This window comes from Acinonyx jubatus, chromosome A2 (assembly GCF_027475565.1).
Source record: "Acinonyx jubatus isolate Ajub_Pintada_27869175 chromosome A2, VMU_Ajub_asm_v1.0, whole genome shotgun sequence".
NCBI classification, from domain to species: Eukaryota; Metazoa; Chordata; class Mammalia; order Carnivora; family Felidae; genus Acinonyx; species Acinonyx jubatus.
Window position 1 is genome coordinate 97,394,963 of NC_069383.1, and position 18,193 is coordinate 97,413,155.

At 45.6% G+C, this 18,193-nt stretch overlaps 1 protein-coding gene across 2 annotated transcripts in view; it reads left to right on the plus strand.

Moving 5' to 3' along the window:
• VOPP1 (VOPP1 WW domain binding protein) overlaps positions 1-3,700 on the plus strand; it is a 109,748-nt gene extending 106,048 nt beyond the window's left edge. The window contains exons 5-6 of one of the 2 annotated variants that reach the window (XR_008296925.1): positions 1,077-2,628; positions 3,016-3,700. Coding sequence is in view for 1 of the 2 variants with exons in the window: in XM_027046065.2 (XP_026901866.1) it covers positions 1,077-1,267 (191 nt within the window). In the remaining variant the exon portion in view is untranslated. Of the gene's footprint in view, positions 1-1,076 lie in introns of both variants that reach the window. The other variant, XM_027046065.2, reaches the window with a different exon arrangement.
• Positions 3,701-18,193: the final 14,493 nt, after the last annotated feature.

The window sequence follows — 18,193 nt, forward strand, 5'->3', positions numbered from 1 at the left end:
TGACACTCCCAGTATCTTTATGGCTTAAATGAGGCCTAACTCAAATAGACCTGAGTCTACCCACAAAATTAGCCTAGCCCAGGACATACCCAAAGCTCACATTTTTTTCTCTATTTATATATTCAGTATTCTGTAGTGTTATCAACATGATCAGCATAAGCATATCTAAAAAATAGACTCTACAACAGCAGCTCAAATATTTCTGCCCATTAAAATGAGAGTTCGGCTAGATCTGGGACAGGGTGGCCAGCTTGTTCCCTCTTGTCTCCTTCTTCGCTCTCCACAATACCGTGTCCTGCACCCAAGCCTGCATCCCATAGCCTTGCCCTTGGAGAGCTTCTCTTCCGGCAATGCCAAAGACAAATAGATTCCATAGATGCATCCACCCGCCCCTCCGGCTTCTGCTCCCATAGGTTGCCTCCCTGTCCATGAACTTGGGCTCACCCAGATGACAGGTAATCGCCACCCTGATAAAATGTTAACCCAGCAGAAGGGAATGGAGACCACGCTTCAGAATGTACCTCAGCAAACTGGGTTCTCAAGGGGTTTGTGGAGCTGCCAGCGATAATTCTAGCCAGGAGTCAGGAGACCACGGTCCTCCTGCGGTAGATAGTTGCAAGCTGGCCTACTTTACTTGCCTGGCTTTCTTGACTCTGAAGTGTGCACGGGGTGGTCTGCGGATAAGTTTTCAGCACATGCCTCCCCAGCTCTGTGCAGGGCTTCCTTGGTTTATCACTCAGGCTCTGGTTTAGCGACACTGGAGGCCTACCCACCCCCAACATGCCTGATCCCGTTACCGTCTGTCCCGTCGCATAGCCAGCCTGGTGAGTCTGTGTGTGCCCTTTCATCCGTCTGCACCCCGGGACAGCAGGAGTGCCATGAGGCCAGGGACTCGCGCGGGGCTCGTGCTTGTCACCTATCCCCATATCTGGGCATGCTAGCCCTCCATACGTGGCAGCCGAGTGAACTGTTGGCGTGGTGGTTCTCCATGGCCCCTTCAGCCTGGCCATGCCCTGGCCGTGATGGGCAGTGGGTTTTTTTTCTGCTGTCTCACATCCGCTCATCTGTCTTTTCAGGGGCCCAGCAGCCGGGGCTGCCATATTACACGGACCCTGGAGGACCAGGGATGAATCCTGCCGGGAATGCTATGGCGATGGCTTTCCAGGCCCAACCCAACTCACCCCAGGGAAGCACAGCCTACCCACCGCCCCCTTCTTACTGCAATACGCCCCCGCCCCCATATGAACAGGTGGTGAAGGCCAAGTAGCAGGGTCACCTGCCTGTGCGACCTCACAGGAGAACAGGGAGGGGCACTGTCACTCCACCTCTCTGTCCGCATCAACGTTTGCTTCCAGGAATTGTCTTCTGAGCCACTAAGGGCAAATTCCTCTTTGATACCTTCAAATCAAGCACAGCCCCCTTTCAAGTGTTCCATGGAGGACCGATATTTGAATTCACCCTGTGTCTCCTCTGTTACTTCTGTTTCTGATGTAATCCGAGCTCTGGCAGAGTGTGGACAGTCCCCGAGGGTTGACACCTTAGATCCTCGGGGAAGAGACTAAGGAGGATGAGGCAAGGCAGGGCTGGTGTGTGCAGGAGAACACAAGTGAGCACACGGAAGGGACCGCTGCTAGCCTTGACAGCTTCCTCCCAGGCACGCAGCAGGCAGCTCGTGGAAACGAGGCCCCACAGGCTCCACTCTTTGAGCCCCTCGTCCTGTGGGCCTTCCTCTTCAAGAAGCCGTTAGACTTGTGGTGTAGAAGAAACTTCTTAGCACTTTCTATCTCCGTTTACTTCCTAAGAATGAGGGAGGCCGCCCTTCTGCACAGCCAGGGCTGGAAGAGCTCTCTTCCTCAAGATGACAGGATCCAGAATCCGGCCAAGTTGGATGTCTACACTTACCTGAAAATGACTAAGGAAAGTTACTTAAGTTTATGAGGAATTTCTCTCTGCCTCAAACTGGGACATTGCATTTTATGAGCTCTTGGTCTGACTTGGCAGAAATAAAATGTTTCCCCGTTTTTTAGTGAGTTTGCGGACACTCCTGTAGAGAGAGTCCTGTCCTTTGAGGTCAGACTCAGAGTGTCTTCTTGGACTGGCAGCCACCCTCTGGCTTTGTCATGACCAGAGGTCTCCACACCCTTCCCCGAGGCAGCCCTGGCAGTGGGTTGTGATGGACATTTGCAAAGCAGAGAGGCACATCTGGCTGGGAAGTCACATCAACCCCTGGGAGAGAGGAATCCCAGCAGGGTCTGGCCGGAGGTTTTGAGCCTGGGGCAGCAGGCCCCTGCAGTGGTTTGTTTGATCTCAGCAGAAGTGTGTGTCTGACATGGGGAAAGCTTGCTGGAAAAAAAAGAGGAATGCAAAATCCCAGGACTGCAGGAAGATCTCTTCAAAAAGTACAGAATAGATCTCACTGACAACTAAATCAACATTAGAATAGAAGATGTGGTTGGAAATGCAAATCCTGGCTAAGAAACAGATCTCACCCTGGGATCCAACAGTAGCCCTAGTCACCGGGATGCAGGGAGGTCCTGTTCCTCTGCAGTTAGTGATGCTGACAGTGCGTTTAAACCCAGATTGAGATCTGACCGGTTGTGTATAGGAAGGCAGAGCAGCCTAGCCAAGGTGGGTAGATCCCTGTGTGTGTTTAGTAGTGGGATAGGGTGGGGGGCAGGGGCTTATTTTTGTAATGAGCTAATTGGAGCCTCTTGCGAAATTGTTACGCATTGAACTTGAGCAATGTTGTTACTCATTGAACTAGAGCATGGGAACATCCCGCTGCAGTGGATGCTGAGTCCCCCAGACCAGGAGTCCCTTTCCTACTGGGATCTCTGTATCAGGGGAGGGCGTGAAATCGGGATGGGGCCGCAGCGACGGCTCTGACTTACCTTCCCTCTAAAGATGGAGAGTCTGCCAGCTTCCCAGGGGATTCCACAGGAAACGCTTGGAGCCACACGAACACCGTTGGAAACACAGTTTATAAACACAGATGCTGCTGCTGGTGTCTTTCAGCCACCCTCCTGTGACCTCTGAACTCCTGTCCCGGACTGCAGTTCCTCCCCACACTGGAGTCCTGGATTCAAGTGAGACAACAAAGCACAACGTTGCTGTTTACAACCAAGGACAACCGCAGGGGTCCAGAAGGTTCCTCTTCCTCCAGGTCATTCGTTTTGCACTTTTAGTTTGAATTTCTCCCTTCCCTTTTTTTTTTTTTTTTTTAAATAAGCACAGTAAGAGATGCCCCTGGAATTGGATCCGGGTGCAGTTGAATAGGCACCCAAATATCCATGACTTAATTTTGTTTATCTTTTTTGATAGCAAATGATCTCAGAGACTGGATGATTTAGGTAGTGCTCAACTGCTTTGTATTCTGTGTTTGTGAAGAAAAATTTCGTTTTCCCTTGAACCTGGATGAGAACCCTGCTACAGTGAACACCCATACTGTGTGTAGAAATTCCACTTGTGGTGACATTTCCTGGCCATTCTCATTTCCTCTGTGCCGTCAGTGGACTGTGTCCCCCTCCCGGAGTGAGTCCAGCTCCTGGCGTGTTGATGTCTTAGAGAGTCAGTGGTTAGGAGTAAACCGGGAGCCAATCTGTGCTTGTGTTCTCTCTGCAACATTTGGCTTCTTTCGCTTTTCTGTTCTCTTTTGATAGGGTCCTGTTTCCTATGTATGCAAAATAAAAAATAAATTTGGGCACGTGCTTTGATTGTTTTTCTGGGAAGGGGAAAAGCAGGTGGAGATGATGTCTCTAATGAAGAAGGGCGTACAGAAGGTCCTGCTTCAGCCCGGTGGGGGTGGAGCGGAGTGGGGTGGGTGACCCACTCAACCTCAGGAGCCCCAGAAATTAGATGCTGTCAAAGAACATTTCAGGAAGGTTTGGTGCACCAACATATTTGAAAAATCTAAGGAAAAAATTATCTGAAGTGGAAAGGCAGAAGCATTAATGAGCTAAACTCACAGGTGATACCAAGGTGAGTTATCCAAAGGGCCTGGATCTGCTTTCCATAGGTAGCTGATTTTAACGATGCTGCTCTGTGGGGTCAGAAACTGTATTTCTGTCACAGATCTATGGAAGGATATAGTTGCTACAGGCAGGCTGCATTTTAGATGAATCATTAATTGAGCTGATGTTTATAAAGAAGCATTTTGTCTGAAAACAGTACAGGGAATAAGCCAAAAGAAGTCACGCAGCTTGCTCATGGTGAAGTCTAGGCTAATTTACACACCTAACCTGGATACCTCATCAGGTCGTCAAACTTCCCCCAGTAAACTGGAAGCAGCCTTATTTCCAAGTCAAAGGTCATGACTTGAGAAATGCAAACTGACTGCTCACTTATATCTGTTCCTCCCAAATTTCACTGAACCTCAAAAAAACCTGTAGTGGCTTTCACTGTGAAAACGTACAAGAACAGAAATTCTGAGTGATTGCTGAAATAGAAGATGGCAGGGAGGACTGGTTGAGAAAACTTGAAGCTGAAAATGTTCAGAGAAGGTGGCTGGGGAGGTGAGAGCTTTACAGAGACTCCACAGCAAGGCCAGCAGGTGCAGAAGGCAAGCATGGCCAGGGCGTGCACCTGATGGGTGTTCTGGAGAACAGCTATGCCCGGGGTGCTGTGTTTTCTGCCCCTGGCTCCCAGGTGAGGGGAATAGCTAGCTGCAGGAAGTGATGGCCCTGAAGCCTGCTTTCTCACAAAGGGGGCGCTCTGCATCGTAAGGTGTTGGGAGGTGGGCTACCCACCATTAGTTAACTTTCACAAGTGAATTAGGCATTTTCGAATGAATCAGTCAATGAAAACACGTTTAGTCTGGGCTACCATCCCTTTTCCACGGTCCCCAGACCTTGATCCAAGGTCATAGGGAGATCCCTTGCAAAGTGGAGATTCAAGGACGTGGGACAAATCATGACCCAGTCACCAGCACCACAGATCCAGAAGTTTTCTCTGGCACCAGAGGAAAGGAGCTCAGCCAAGCTTTCTCCTGTCTTGTCCTACACCAGGCTTTCCACCCAATGGCCAAGCATCTCAGCCTTAATAGTTTGAGTTCTCAACTTCTAATCTTCTTTGAATGCCAAAGAGGAGAGCACAAAGTAGACGTGAGGGCAACCCACATGGGCATAACTACGCGATGTGGTATCATGTGCTCTGAAGATGCACCCACAGCCTTGCTCAAGTCCTGAGTCTGCTGTTTGCTAGAGGTGTGTCTTCAGACAAATGCCTTCAGTTTCAGTCACTCAAATGATTGCAAGTCTGTTTCCTCAACTATAAAACAAGAATGATACCACCTGTTGCTTACACCAGGCATGTCCCAGGCACACTGTGGATATTCAACAAATGTTTAAAGTCCTCTGTTCTCCCTCATGCTCCATTTCCTTGAGGAAGAAAAATTGAAGCACAGTGGGAGAGAAAGTGAACTCCCACCCAATCCTTTGTCCATCTGTCAGCAGATGAGACCCAAGGTGTAGGGGAGAAGATCTTTGAATACATTCTCCATGTATTTTCCATCTTTCAGACAGACCTTGATTACGTGAAGATGGACAACAAAGGATGTCCCATACACCACCACCCCACATGTCACCGTAGTGTTCTCCTTGTCTTAAAATGGTGAGTGATGCTCAGTAATGGATTTTGAGCCAGTCAGAGCTGGGAAGGAAAAACCTGGGGCAACCATCTTTTTTCCTCACCATTTATTTAAGATGAGATTGGTGAGCACCCCAGAATAAGCCATGAATTATATAAGCAATCAATTATAAGCAATCTCTTATAAGCAATCGTATTACTTTGGGTATTTCTTTTGCTGTCTCCTGACCCCCCACAACTTTTTACCATAATGTTTCTGTTTTGGATTGGTTGTCTTGCACTGTCCAGGAAAGATCCTGCTCCATTTCTGGACACAAAGCCCCCCTAAAAATGGTGTGGTGGGTGCAGGGATGATTATCAACATGCTTGCCTCCCCTCCACCACCCCTGAAGAAAGGTGAAGGGAGGGAGTTCTTGTGCAGGTCCCAAGAGTGTAATGAGGGAGAGGAGCGTCACTCCATCCCTTTTCATCAGTAACAGGAATGCTGGAGAGAGCTGTTTTCATCTCTCTCTCTCTGGACTCTGGAAATCACAAACAACACCAAGGCCACCACACCCCTGGTACTTTTAGATGCCTTTAGATCGATATTCTAGTCCAGCATCATCCATCAAAGCACACTGGGAGCCAAATATGTTACATTAAAATTTCAGTAGCTCCATTACAAAGAAAAAAAGTGAAATTTATTTTCGTATTTAACCCAGTAAATCCAACTACTATCATTTCAACATGTAACAATAGAAAGTTTAGTAAAAAGAAATGTTGCTCCTCGGGCGCCGGTTGGGCATCCGACTTCGGCTCAGGTCATGGTCTCCTGGTTCGAGGGTTCGAGCCCCGCGTCGGGCTCTGTGCTGACAGCTCAGAGCCTGGAGCCTGCTTTGGATTCTGTGCCTCCCTCTCTCTGCCCTTCCCCTGCTCGCCCTCTCTCTCTCGCTGTCTCTCTTTCAAAAAAAACATTTAAAAAATAATGCTGACATTTTTTTCTCACATTACCATCAAAATCCAGCGTGCATTTTATACTCCCTGGCACAATCTCCACTTGGAGAAGCCACATCTCGAGTGTGCGACACCTCCACAGTGCCAGCGGCTACTTTATTAGACAGTGTGGGGCAAGAGTAAGAAAATGCTGAGCGCTGGGGCTCCCAGGTGGCTTAGTCAGTTGAGCATCAGACTTCTGATTTTGCTTAGGGGAAGATCTCACAGTTCATGGGTTCAAGCCCTGTGCCCAAGCCCTGTGCCTGGCTCTGCGCTGAGGGCGCAGGGAGATCCTGCTTGGGATTGTCTCTCTCTCTCTCTCTGCCTCTTTCTGTCAAAAATAAATAAACATTAAAAACAAAAAAAGAAAATGCTCCACTCTTAAGGTCTTGCTGGTTATTTACAACATAACTAGGTTATTTATAAAGTTGCAGGTAAAATTCAAGCTCCTGTGACAAGGGTTGATGACTTCTGGTGAGCCAACACAATTCTCTACACACAATTCTAACCCAGTTCTCTAATATTGCAGATCCCTGTTACAAAACAGCACAACTCAGTCTTGGGAGCTAAAAGGTTGAATTACTTCCTGGCACTCTGTTGGCTGAGCATGAGGGTTGCTGTGCTCCGTTGCAGCTCACTGTTTCATTCTCATCTCCAAAGGTGCTGGTCAGTCCTGAAACAGCATCCAGGTGCTGCTGAGGAATACCCAAGAGAAGAGAGAGCAGTTTCGTGGAACCTCAAGAGTGCTTCCCAAATCATGTGTTCCTAGTCTGGTAGATGATGCCGGACCAGTCCTGAGGCCTCCTGCCCCAGGTGTGTACCCAACCATAAGCCCATCACTCCTTGGGTTCTCACCAGGTTCTCCAAGGAAACTCAGATTTCTCTCGAAGGAGGACAAGGCAATAGTTCCACCACTCCATGCCTGTCATGGTCAGGTAGAACTTTCCAGTGTTGACAGTGTGGATGCACAAGGAGATCCAAGATACAGATTGCAGAAATCCTGCCCTCTAGCCAGAGGACTCGTCCCTAAAAACCTGCTGGCCACTTGAGTGTCCTTAGGACAAGTTTCTCCTCTCAGATGTGACAGGGGTGTCCTAAAGGCGTCTAGAACCTCTTCCATCTGACCTCTATGACTGAGCCCTAGAATATAGGTACAGAGAGGGATAGCGATGAAGGCGATAGTAAGAGGGAGATGGGATTGGGATCAGCAGGGGGCTCCCCTCTCCTGGGGCCAGGCTGGCTGTCCCCAAAGGCCATGCTGTCCTTTGCTACCCCCTGCCAGGATAGGCCCAGTGGGGAAAAGCCCTCTGTGGGAGCACTTGCCTAAGTACTCTGGCCTCTGCGGGCGCCTTCTCTGTGCTCCCCTGGGGAGCCGCAAAGCCAGGGACCCTCCTTCCAGGTGTCTCCTCTCCCTCACAGAGACTTGGAAGCCGAGCAGGGATGGTGTGTTGGTCTAGTGCTCCGAAGGAGTATCTCAGTTCTGGGAAGTCGTGGGGAGGGCATGTCTCATGTCCACCTTACAGCATTCTGGCTCTCTTTATTCCCTTCTCGGCTAGGTCTCTGCCCGTTGTATTAGCCCCCAAACCTGGTAGGACGCGCTGGGCGCGCTGACCTTGAAATTCAGCTCCCTCTTCCCGCCTTCTGCCTCTGGTCCTGTCACTCTCTCCTCTGAAAGCCAGGCCTCATCGCCCTCCGCCCTCCGCCCTCCGGCAGGGGCGAAGGCACCGGCTTTGCGCTCTAGGAGACGGGACGCAGGTGGATAGTTCTTGGCGCGCGCCCTGTCCTGGAGAGATCAGGGCCCAGGCGGGACCGAAGTATGACGCTGAGGGGAGGGAGGCAGGGCCAGGCCCTGGCTGCTGCGACCTAGCGTCATCAACCCACGGCTGGGGTCCTGGGAGCTCCCGATGTCTCCGTTTCCTATTCTAAGAAATGGAGCTACGGAGGCACACAGGGGTGGGGGGAGGACTAAACAGAGCACGCTGGGGCGTGGCGGCGCCTAGCGGAGGGGGGTCGCAGGAGGAACCGGGAGGTGGGCCGGCCCCACCCACCCGGCAGAGCTCAGGGCCTGGGGGTTCTCAGAGGCGGCTGCATGGGCGGGGCCGGGGGCGGGGCAGGGCCGACGGGGCGCCGGCGGGCACCCAGCTTGGCGCATCTTGACAAGGTCCCTGCTAGTAATTTTTATTCAAAAGAAACCAAACCCATGGCTTTATTTTTAAATCTTAAAAAAATACTTTTATTCTTTGAGAGAGGGAGAGAGCATGAGCAGGGGAGGGGCAGAGAGAGGAAGACACAGAATCTGAAAACTACTCCAGGCTCTGAACTGTCAGCACAGAAACTGACAAGAGGCTCAAACCCCCAAAACCTTAAGATCATCACCCGAGCTGAAGTAGGTCGCTTAACCGACTGAGCCACCCCGGCACGCCTATTTTTGAATCTAATTACGAAAGTAATACGTGCTCAGTACAGAAAGTGTAGACCGAAAAGGAAAGCACCAAGGAGAAGGAAAATCTGGCAAATGCCCCAAGGTAACAGTTGGATGTGTCCCCAAGGCTTTCTAGCTGTCTTGCTTCCACGACACACACCCGGATCAAAATGGGAATCTTTTGTAGCCTGTTTTTCGCCAGTTTTTCATGGCATTAAAACATTCTCCTACTTCTTCGCTTTAATGATTAAATAGTAGCCCTACCATATGGGTGCTACGCATTTTCTTAAGCTCTGTCCTGTGATCTCTCAGGTTGTGCCATGTTTTTCATTGTTAAATAACAAAATAATCTACACATTCAAAAGAATGAGTGTAACTTAGCATAAGATGTGAAAAAAAAAAAAAAAAAGAAAAGAAAAAAAGGGAGCCTGAGTGATTCAGTCAGTTAAGCCTCTGATTTCAGCTCAGGTCATGATCTCATGGTTGGTGGGTTTGAGCCCCTCCTTGGACTCGATGCAGACAGCTTGGAGCCTGGAGCCAGCTTCAGATTCTGTGTCTCCCTCTTTCTCTGCCCCTCCCTACCCCCCACTCTCTCTCAAAAACAAACATTATAAAAAAAACACACCAAACAGTTGTGGAAGATGCTGGCTAGATGCTTAGAAGAATCCATTCCTCTTCAGCTGCGCCCACCTCCCCCCGGGTCCTGGCAGCCAGGTGGGACCATGCTGGTGGTGGAGAGAGGATACAGGGGACCCAGGCCCCGCGGCTCTCCCTCTCTTTCTGGAGCCCAGCTGCAGAGTCTCACACTTGGAAGATGGAAGAATCTGGGCCCCTGGATGATTGTGGAGCTGAGATCGCCTACAAACTGCCGGGAAGTCGGCTCCAGTGAAAATCAGTCTTCGCTGTGATGACTCACAGTTTGTCAGCGTAGCTGGATGATGCAGACCAAGTGTAATAGTATGAACACACCACACTGCCTTCTGACTTAAGAAAGCAGAGGGCCTTATGAGTCTCTATCCCACTGTATCACGTACCATCATCCTACATATTATGTTAAAAATCCCCTTGCTTTTCCTTATACTTTTACCAGACATGTATTTTGATATCATGCTTTATGATATCAATATAGTTCTCCAACTTGCTTTTTTGCACAAGTTGTTGCTAATTTTTCTCTATTGTGAAAATGCTATGCTGAGCGTGCTTGCTACTAATTTTTATGTGAACATTTATTTCCTGAAACTGCTGGGTCAAAGCATATGTACGTTTTTGAGGGCTCTTGATACATATTACCTTTAGAAAGATTATACTGACTTACTCCACCAGCCTTTGCCAACACTCTATTAGTCCACATAATGTTGCCAATTTTATGGGGGGACAAGAAACCCCATTTTTTTTGGTTTGAGTTTATTTTATTAACATGTATCCCTCACCAACTGTGGGAAGTACCTTCTTGAAGGGTGTGTGGTTGGCAAGACCAGGGGTGGCAAGATTAAGCTCTTACAGAAAAGAGGTTAGGAAGAATATGCAATATAGCATTGAATATATATTTATAAAATATATATGCAATATAGCACTGAATATATATAGCATTAAATGTATAGATACACGAAATACAGCATTAAAGATATATTATGGGTGGAATAAATAGAAGTCTTTTAAGGCATCCACTTACCTCTCTCTCTGCCACTCCTCCACTTGTGCTCTGCCTCTATCTCTTAAAAATAGACATTAAAAAAAAATTAAGGGGCACCTGGGTGGCCCAGTTGGTGAAGCATCCGACTTCAGCCTAGGTCAGGATCTCACTGTTCCTGAGTTTGAGCCCCACACTGGGCTCCGTGCTGACACCTCAGAGCCTGGATCCGGTTTCAGATTCTGTGTCTCCCTCTCTCTGCCCCTCCCCCACCTGTGCTCGGTCTCTCTCTCTCTCTCTCTCTCAAAAATAAATAAACGTTGAGAAAAACAACTTAAGGCATCCACTTACCAAACACCAGCAGGCAACTCTTCTCCTGAATGGCCTTCTTCAGTTCATTAGCCAAGTAGCAGCATCACTGTCTGAGAGCAGTGTCTCCTCTGTTCTTTGAGGATACACAGACCCTACCTCTTCTTCAAGTGTTCAAATCACCTCAGACTCTGGCCACATCAGTCTTCATCACCATTCTTCGGTGAGCATGCCTTACTCACCATGAGCTTTGGAGTCAAAACATTTCTGCCAGTTGGTCACTGGGTAACCTTGAATGAGGTACTTGGGCATTCTGAGAATCAGTTTCCTTCTCTGAACCATGAGGATAGAAACACCTCCACTGCTGTGTGGTTTATCTAACCCCCATTCCCTTGCCTGTCTGTTCTACAGAAGCTGGAAGGGCTGTACATCATATTCAGTTTCCCATCATATTCATATAGGTGATCATGTAATACAGTTTGGGACAATGAAAGATACCACAGAAGTCTATTCTGGGGCTTCTGGGAAAGATCGAACTTGTCTCATGAATGAGACTGAAGTTGGTAGCACTGCTGCATGCCAGTTCGTTCAGCTCTCTTCATGGATGTGATATCTGAAGCTGCAGCAGTGATCCTATGACCGAGATGGAAAGATTATCACTAAGATCATCACAGAGGCACCTGCTTTCACAATGTCGAATTACTGAACCCGTGGATGATTTCTTACCACCGAAAGAAATGATTAGATGTTCTGTTCAAAATGTGCTTCATGGGTGGTGGTGAGAATTATGAAAAGTAATTTTTTAAGACTAAATACAGTACCTAACACTGGTAAGTACTCAATAAAAGGTGTCATATGGTTATTAGTCGGGTTAGTGGTACCAACTGACCTCAGTTGCCACCAGATATTTTCAACTCTGATGTATGAGTCTGGCCAGGGGTAAGAATATGTTTGTTGAAGGTCATTTTTGTGGCTTCAAACTCACCTCAGTGACCTTGGCCAAGTCTTGAGCTTCAGTTTCCTCAGCTTTTATAACAATGATGTCAAAATTACCTTTCAGATCTGAAAGTTTTTCATTCAATTTTTTTCCCTTGGAAATCTTTTCCATCACAGTATGTGGGATCCAGGATGACAGGACCAGAGAAGGAGTGGGGGAGAGTGATATTTCTAGTTATATGTACACAATTTGTAAGTCACTTGGGGCATCCTGGAACTCCCAGCTAGGCCTCCTTACATAAGGCAATACGAAGTACCAATATCATCTAAGAAGTAATCATGGGATTGAAGAAGATGGCAGCAGAGTAGGAGGACCATAGGCTCACCTCGTCCATGAATACAGCTACGTAACTATTAAATCATCCTAAATACCCAGAAATTGGCCTGAAGACTTGGCAGAACAAACTCCACAACTAACAGTAGAGAAGAGGCCACATTGAAGAAGGTAGGAAGTGTGAAGATACTGTTGGAGAGAGAAACACATCATGGCCTCTTTAGTGGGGATGGAGCTGTGCTCATGGAGAAGAACAAGAAACAGAAGAAGAAACTCACAGGGAAAATGAACCTCCCACAGCAATTAGCTTGGAAAGTGACAGGGGTTGAATTTCATGAGTTCTTGCAACAAACAGTAGGGTTTAAAACCTGGAGTTTTAAAGTCAGCATGCTTGGTTTTGGGAGAGCTCAGAGGCATTGGGGCTGCTCTTGGACAAAAGGCAGACAAACAGCTGGGAACATACAGCATTGAAACAGCCATCTAAAGAGTACCTGGGACACAGTGTGGTAGTTATTCATTCATCTCAGAGCATGTCTGAGAGAGACAGCATTCATAGAGATATCCCTCTGGGAACAAAGAAACTGGCAGGTGCCATTTCCCTCCTCAGCCCCTCAGCATAAATACAGAGCCACCTGCCAGAACCAGCACAGCACAGACACTCATTACCTAACTTATTACACCAAGACTGCCTCCCCCCTACTCCTGTGGAACTACCCTTCCCAGTCATACCTGCCCCAGAAGACCACCCAAACCTATGCTCACACTGTGCTTTCCACTCACAAGTTTTGCAGAGCCTCAGTTCTGGTGGCGGTGGTGACAAGACTAGTTTCATAAACACACCAGAGCATCCCACATTCAGACCAGGGACAAAACACTGCCCACAACAGGCAAAAAGAACCTCTTCAGATGACTAACCTGAGGATAAAGTGGCCAGGACATAACAGCAGAGCACATGCAGCAGACATTGGAGACACTCCTGGAAGTGCCAGGCCCTGGGGAGCAGGGGGCACTACACAGCAGGACCCTCTTCATAAAGACATTAACCTCAAGGGAAGGAGATGTAGTTGACTTTCCTAACACACAGAAACAGCATAGAGACTTAGAGACAAAATGAGAAGACAGAGAAATTTATCCAAATGAAAGAACAAGACGAGGCCACAGAGATCTTTAGTGAAAGAGATGTAAGTAACATGCCTGATAAAGAATTTTAAGTAATGATCATAAGGATACTCACTGGACTTGAGAAAAGAGGGGAAGACATGAGTGAGAACCTTAACACAGAGATAGGAATAACATAGCAGAAATAAAGGGCAAAATAAACGAAATGAGAAACATGCTTGATGGAATGAGTAGCAGGCTGGAAGAAACAGAGGAATAAATTAATGACCTAGAAGACAGAGTAATGAAAGTAATTGAGTTGAATAAAAGAGAGAAAAAATATGCAAAATGAGAATAAGAGAACTCAGCGATTCCATCAAATATAATAACACTGTATTTTAGGAGTCCCAGAAGAAGAGAATGAAAAGGGAGCAGAAAATTTATATGAAGAAACAATCGTTGAAAACTTCCTGAATCTGGGGGAGAAAACATCCAGATTCAGGAGGCACAGAGAACTCCCATCAAGATCAACAAAAGCAGACACAAACCAAGACTTACTGTATTTAAATTGGCAAAATATAGTGATAAAAAATTAAAGCAGCAAAACAAAAGAAGATAGTAATTACAAGGGAAAATCCAAAAGACCAGGGGGTTTTTCAACAGAAACTTTGCAAACTTGAAGGGAGTGGCATCTTACATTCAACGGGCTGAATGGGAAAAATCTTCAGCCAAGAATACTCTATCCGGCAAGCTATCATTCAGAATAGAAAGGGAGATAAACAGTTTCCCAGACAAACAAAAACCAAAGGGTTCATGATCACTAAACCAGCCCTTCAAGAAATATTAATTAAAAGGGACTCTGACTGGAAAGGAAAGACCAAAAGTGACAGTATAGAGGCAGGAAACACAAAAGCAGTAAAAATAAATATTTCTATAAAAAATCAGTCAAGGAACTCACAAAATAAAAGGCTATAAAATATAATAGCATAGGGGTGCCTGGGTGACTCAATAGGTTAAGTGTCCGACTCTTGATTTTGGCTCAGGTAATGACCTCACGGTTCATGAGTTTGAGCTCTGCATCAGCCTCTGTGCTAGCAGTGCAAAGCCTGGTTGGGATTCTCTGTCTCTCCTTCTCTCTCTGCCCCTCCCCCACTCATTCTCTCTCTCCCTATTTCTCTCTCAAAAATAAATAAACATTAAAAAATTGTAAAAAATAAAAAATAAAGTGTAATAGCATAAACCTAAAACATGGGGAAGAGAAAAGAATGGGTTCAGACTTAAACCCTAATTCTACCAAACATTTAAATTTAACACCTATTCTTTTCAATTATTCCAAAAAATAGAAAATGTAGGAAAATTTCCAAATTCATTCTATGAGGCCAGCATTATAGTGATACCAAAACCAGATAAAGACTCCACTGAAAAATAGAACTACAGGCCAATATTCCTATTGAACATAAATGCAAAAGTTCTCAATAAAATACTAGCAAACTAAATCAAACAATACATTAAAAAACAATTCACCACACAATCAAGTGGAATTTATTCCTGGTTCAATATTTTCAAATCAACCAGTGTGATACATCTCATCAATAAGAGAAAGGATAAGAACCATATGATCATTTCAATAGACACAGGAAAAAGATCTGACAAAGGACAACACGCATTCATAATAAATACCCTCGACAAAGGTGTTTTAGAGGGAACATACATCAACATAATAAAAGCCATCTATGGAAACCCCATGGATAAAATCATCGTTAATGGGGAAATACCGAGAGCTTTTCCCCTAAGGTCAGCAACAAGGCAAGGGTGTCCACTCTCACCACTCTCATCACTTCAACATAGTAGTGAAAAGTCCTAGTCACAGCAATAAGACAACAAAAAGATATAAAAGGCATCCTAATTGGTAAGGAAGAAGGAAACTTTCACTATTGGCAAATTAATAGTGTACACACAAAAATAATGTACAGAAATCAGTTGCATATATATACACCAACAATGAAGCAGCAGAAAGAGAAATTAAGAAAACAATCCCGTTTAAAATTGCACCCAAAATAATAAAATACCTATGAATAAACCTAAGCAAAGAGGTAAAAGAACACTCTAAAGACTATAAAACACCGATGAAAGAAATTGAAAATGACACAAAGAAATGTAAAGACATCCCATACTTATAGATCAGAACAACAAATATTGTTCACATGTCTATACTACCCAAAGCAATCTACACATTTAATGCAATCTCTATCAAAATACAGATATCACTATTTGTATTTTTCACAGAGCTAGAACAGACACTCCTAAAATTTGCATGGAACCACAAAATACTCCAAATAGCCAAAGAAACCTTGAAAAAGCAAAACAAAGATGGACGCATCACAATTACAGACCTCAAGTTATATTACAAAGTTATACTAATCTAAACAGTATGGCAATGACATAAAAACAGACACATAGATCAATTGAGCAGAAGCAAAAACCCAGAAATAAACCCTTAACTACATGGCCAATTAATCTTTGAAAATCAGGAAAGAACATGCAATTAAAAAAAAAAAACAAAACTGTTCAACAAATGGTGTTGGGAAAATTGGACAGCAACATGGAAAAGAATGAAACTGGAACTTTCGTACACCATACACAAAAAGATAAGTTCAAAATGGATTAAGACGTAAATGTGAAAACAGGAACCATAAAAATCCTAGAGGAGTACACAGGCAATAATCTCTTTGGCCTTGGCCATAGAAACTTCTTTTTAGATATGCCTCCTGAGAGAAAGGAAACAAAAGCAAAAAATAACAACTGAGATTACATCAAAATAAAAAGCTTCTGGGGGAGGAGTTAAGGTGGCAGAGACCCTGGGCTTTCTTTGTCAAGAGCAAAACATAGCTGTAGTGAGTTCAGATTACTTGGAACACCCAGGAAATAGATCTGCAGAATCGCAGAAGGATCTCCACAGTTGGAGAGAGACAGCTTGGCAGATGAGAGGTGTGTGGATGTCACTTGGGGGGAAGAAAATGGTGGAGTCATGGAGAGGAAGAAACATTTACTGTTGAGAAACAAAAGGAGAGAAAGAGAGTGGTTGAGAAAGTGCAGCATCAAGTTAGCACAAGAGGATAACCTCTTGGGACCGCAGACTGGGGAGTGACAAGTACCAAGTGTCCCAGTTCTTTTTTGCAAACAGCTTTTGCAAAACCGAGCTCAAAGTCTGAGGTTTTGGAAGTGCATGATATTCTCCAGAGTGGAGCCATGGCATGCACTCCTGGGGAGGAGGGAGCTGGCCCCAGAGTGTGAAGCATGGTATAAACGTCTCTGGGGTGCACTTGGAAAGAATAGTCCCCCTCCTGGAGGGGACTGGAGTACTTTTGGAAGATGGTTTATTGCCTTCCCAAGGACAAATGACCCTGAAGGTGCCAGCCAAAGGCCTTTCATCAACAGGGTGGAGAGGATCTACTCCAGAGGAAAGGGTGGATCCTTGCCGTGTCCTTGAACTTTGGGTTTGGAAACCCAGCCTTGCACCAAGGGGAAGGCACAGGACTGCCATGGCTCAGAGCAAGCTGACTGTCCTCGCTACTCTGTGCGGGCTGCCTGTATAGCAGGGGTTCACATCCCTGGTCTGGGGATGAAACATTGGGGTGGCACCATTTCCGCCTCCCCACCCCAAAACCAACATGGTGGGACTTCAGAGAGCAATACAGCAGCCCTCAGTGGAGGCAGAATCTGCTTGCATCAAGTCTTGCCCTTCTGTGCCTAGCAATTGCTTATTTACTAGGGCAAGACTGACTCTGAGCCAATGCAGCCAGCCTCTCCTGCAGACTGGTGCAGCCACCCCCCACCCTTTTTTCCTTTTGGAATCAGGCTGATAGATTCTGATTTGTTTTGTGTCATTTCCTTTTATCGTTTTATTATTTTTTTAATCAGGCTTTTTTAATTCTTTTATTTTCCCTTCTTTTCTCTTTTCTTCTGATTTTTTTCTTTCTTATTCCTTGGAATCAGCCTTATAGTTTTTTTTGATTCTCTGTTTGCTTTTGTTGTTGTTGTTGTTGTTGTTCCCTTTCCTTTTCTCTCTTTATGGAATTGGCACCACCCTCCCCCCCACCCTGCCCCAGTTGTTTCTCCAGAGTTACATCAGCAAACAAATCAAAGCACACCTAGTTAAAGGTCCAAACACTCCACCACTGCAAGTAGGGAGTTCTGCAGAGGATTGATCAGTGGGAAAGAGCAGCCAAAATGCAACAGCAGAGTACATACAGCATATACGAGAAACAGTTCCTGGAGTGCCAGCCCCTGAAGACTGTATGATTCCTTTTTAATATAATAGTGCTTTCAGGTGCAGGACACATACCAAGTTTTCAATGCATGCAAAAGACAGAAACTTAACAAAAAACACAAGATGGAGGAATTCTCCCCAAAAGAAAGATCAAGATGAAATCATAGCCAGGAACTTGCTCAAAACAGATATAAATGATATAGCTGAACAAGAATTTAAAACAGCAGTCATAAGACTACTAGCTGGGCTTGAAAAGAAGCATTGAAGACACCAGAGAAACCCTTACTGCAAAGATCAAAGACCTGAGAACTATTCAGGATGAATTTTAAAATGCTATAACTGATATGCAAAATAAATTAGATACAGTGACAGCGAGGATTGAAGAAGCAGAGGAGAGAATAGGTGAAATAGAAGATAAAACTATGGAAAATAATAAAGCTGAAAAAAGGGAAAGGAAATTATTAAATCATGAGGGGAGACTTAGAGAATTAAGTGATTCCATGAAACAAAATAATACCCATATCAAAGGAATCCCAGAGGAAGAAGAGTGAAAAAAGGTGGTGGAAGTTTTATCAGGACAAATTATATCTGAGAACTTGCTAATCAATTATATCTGAGAACTTTGGAACGAAACAGGCT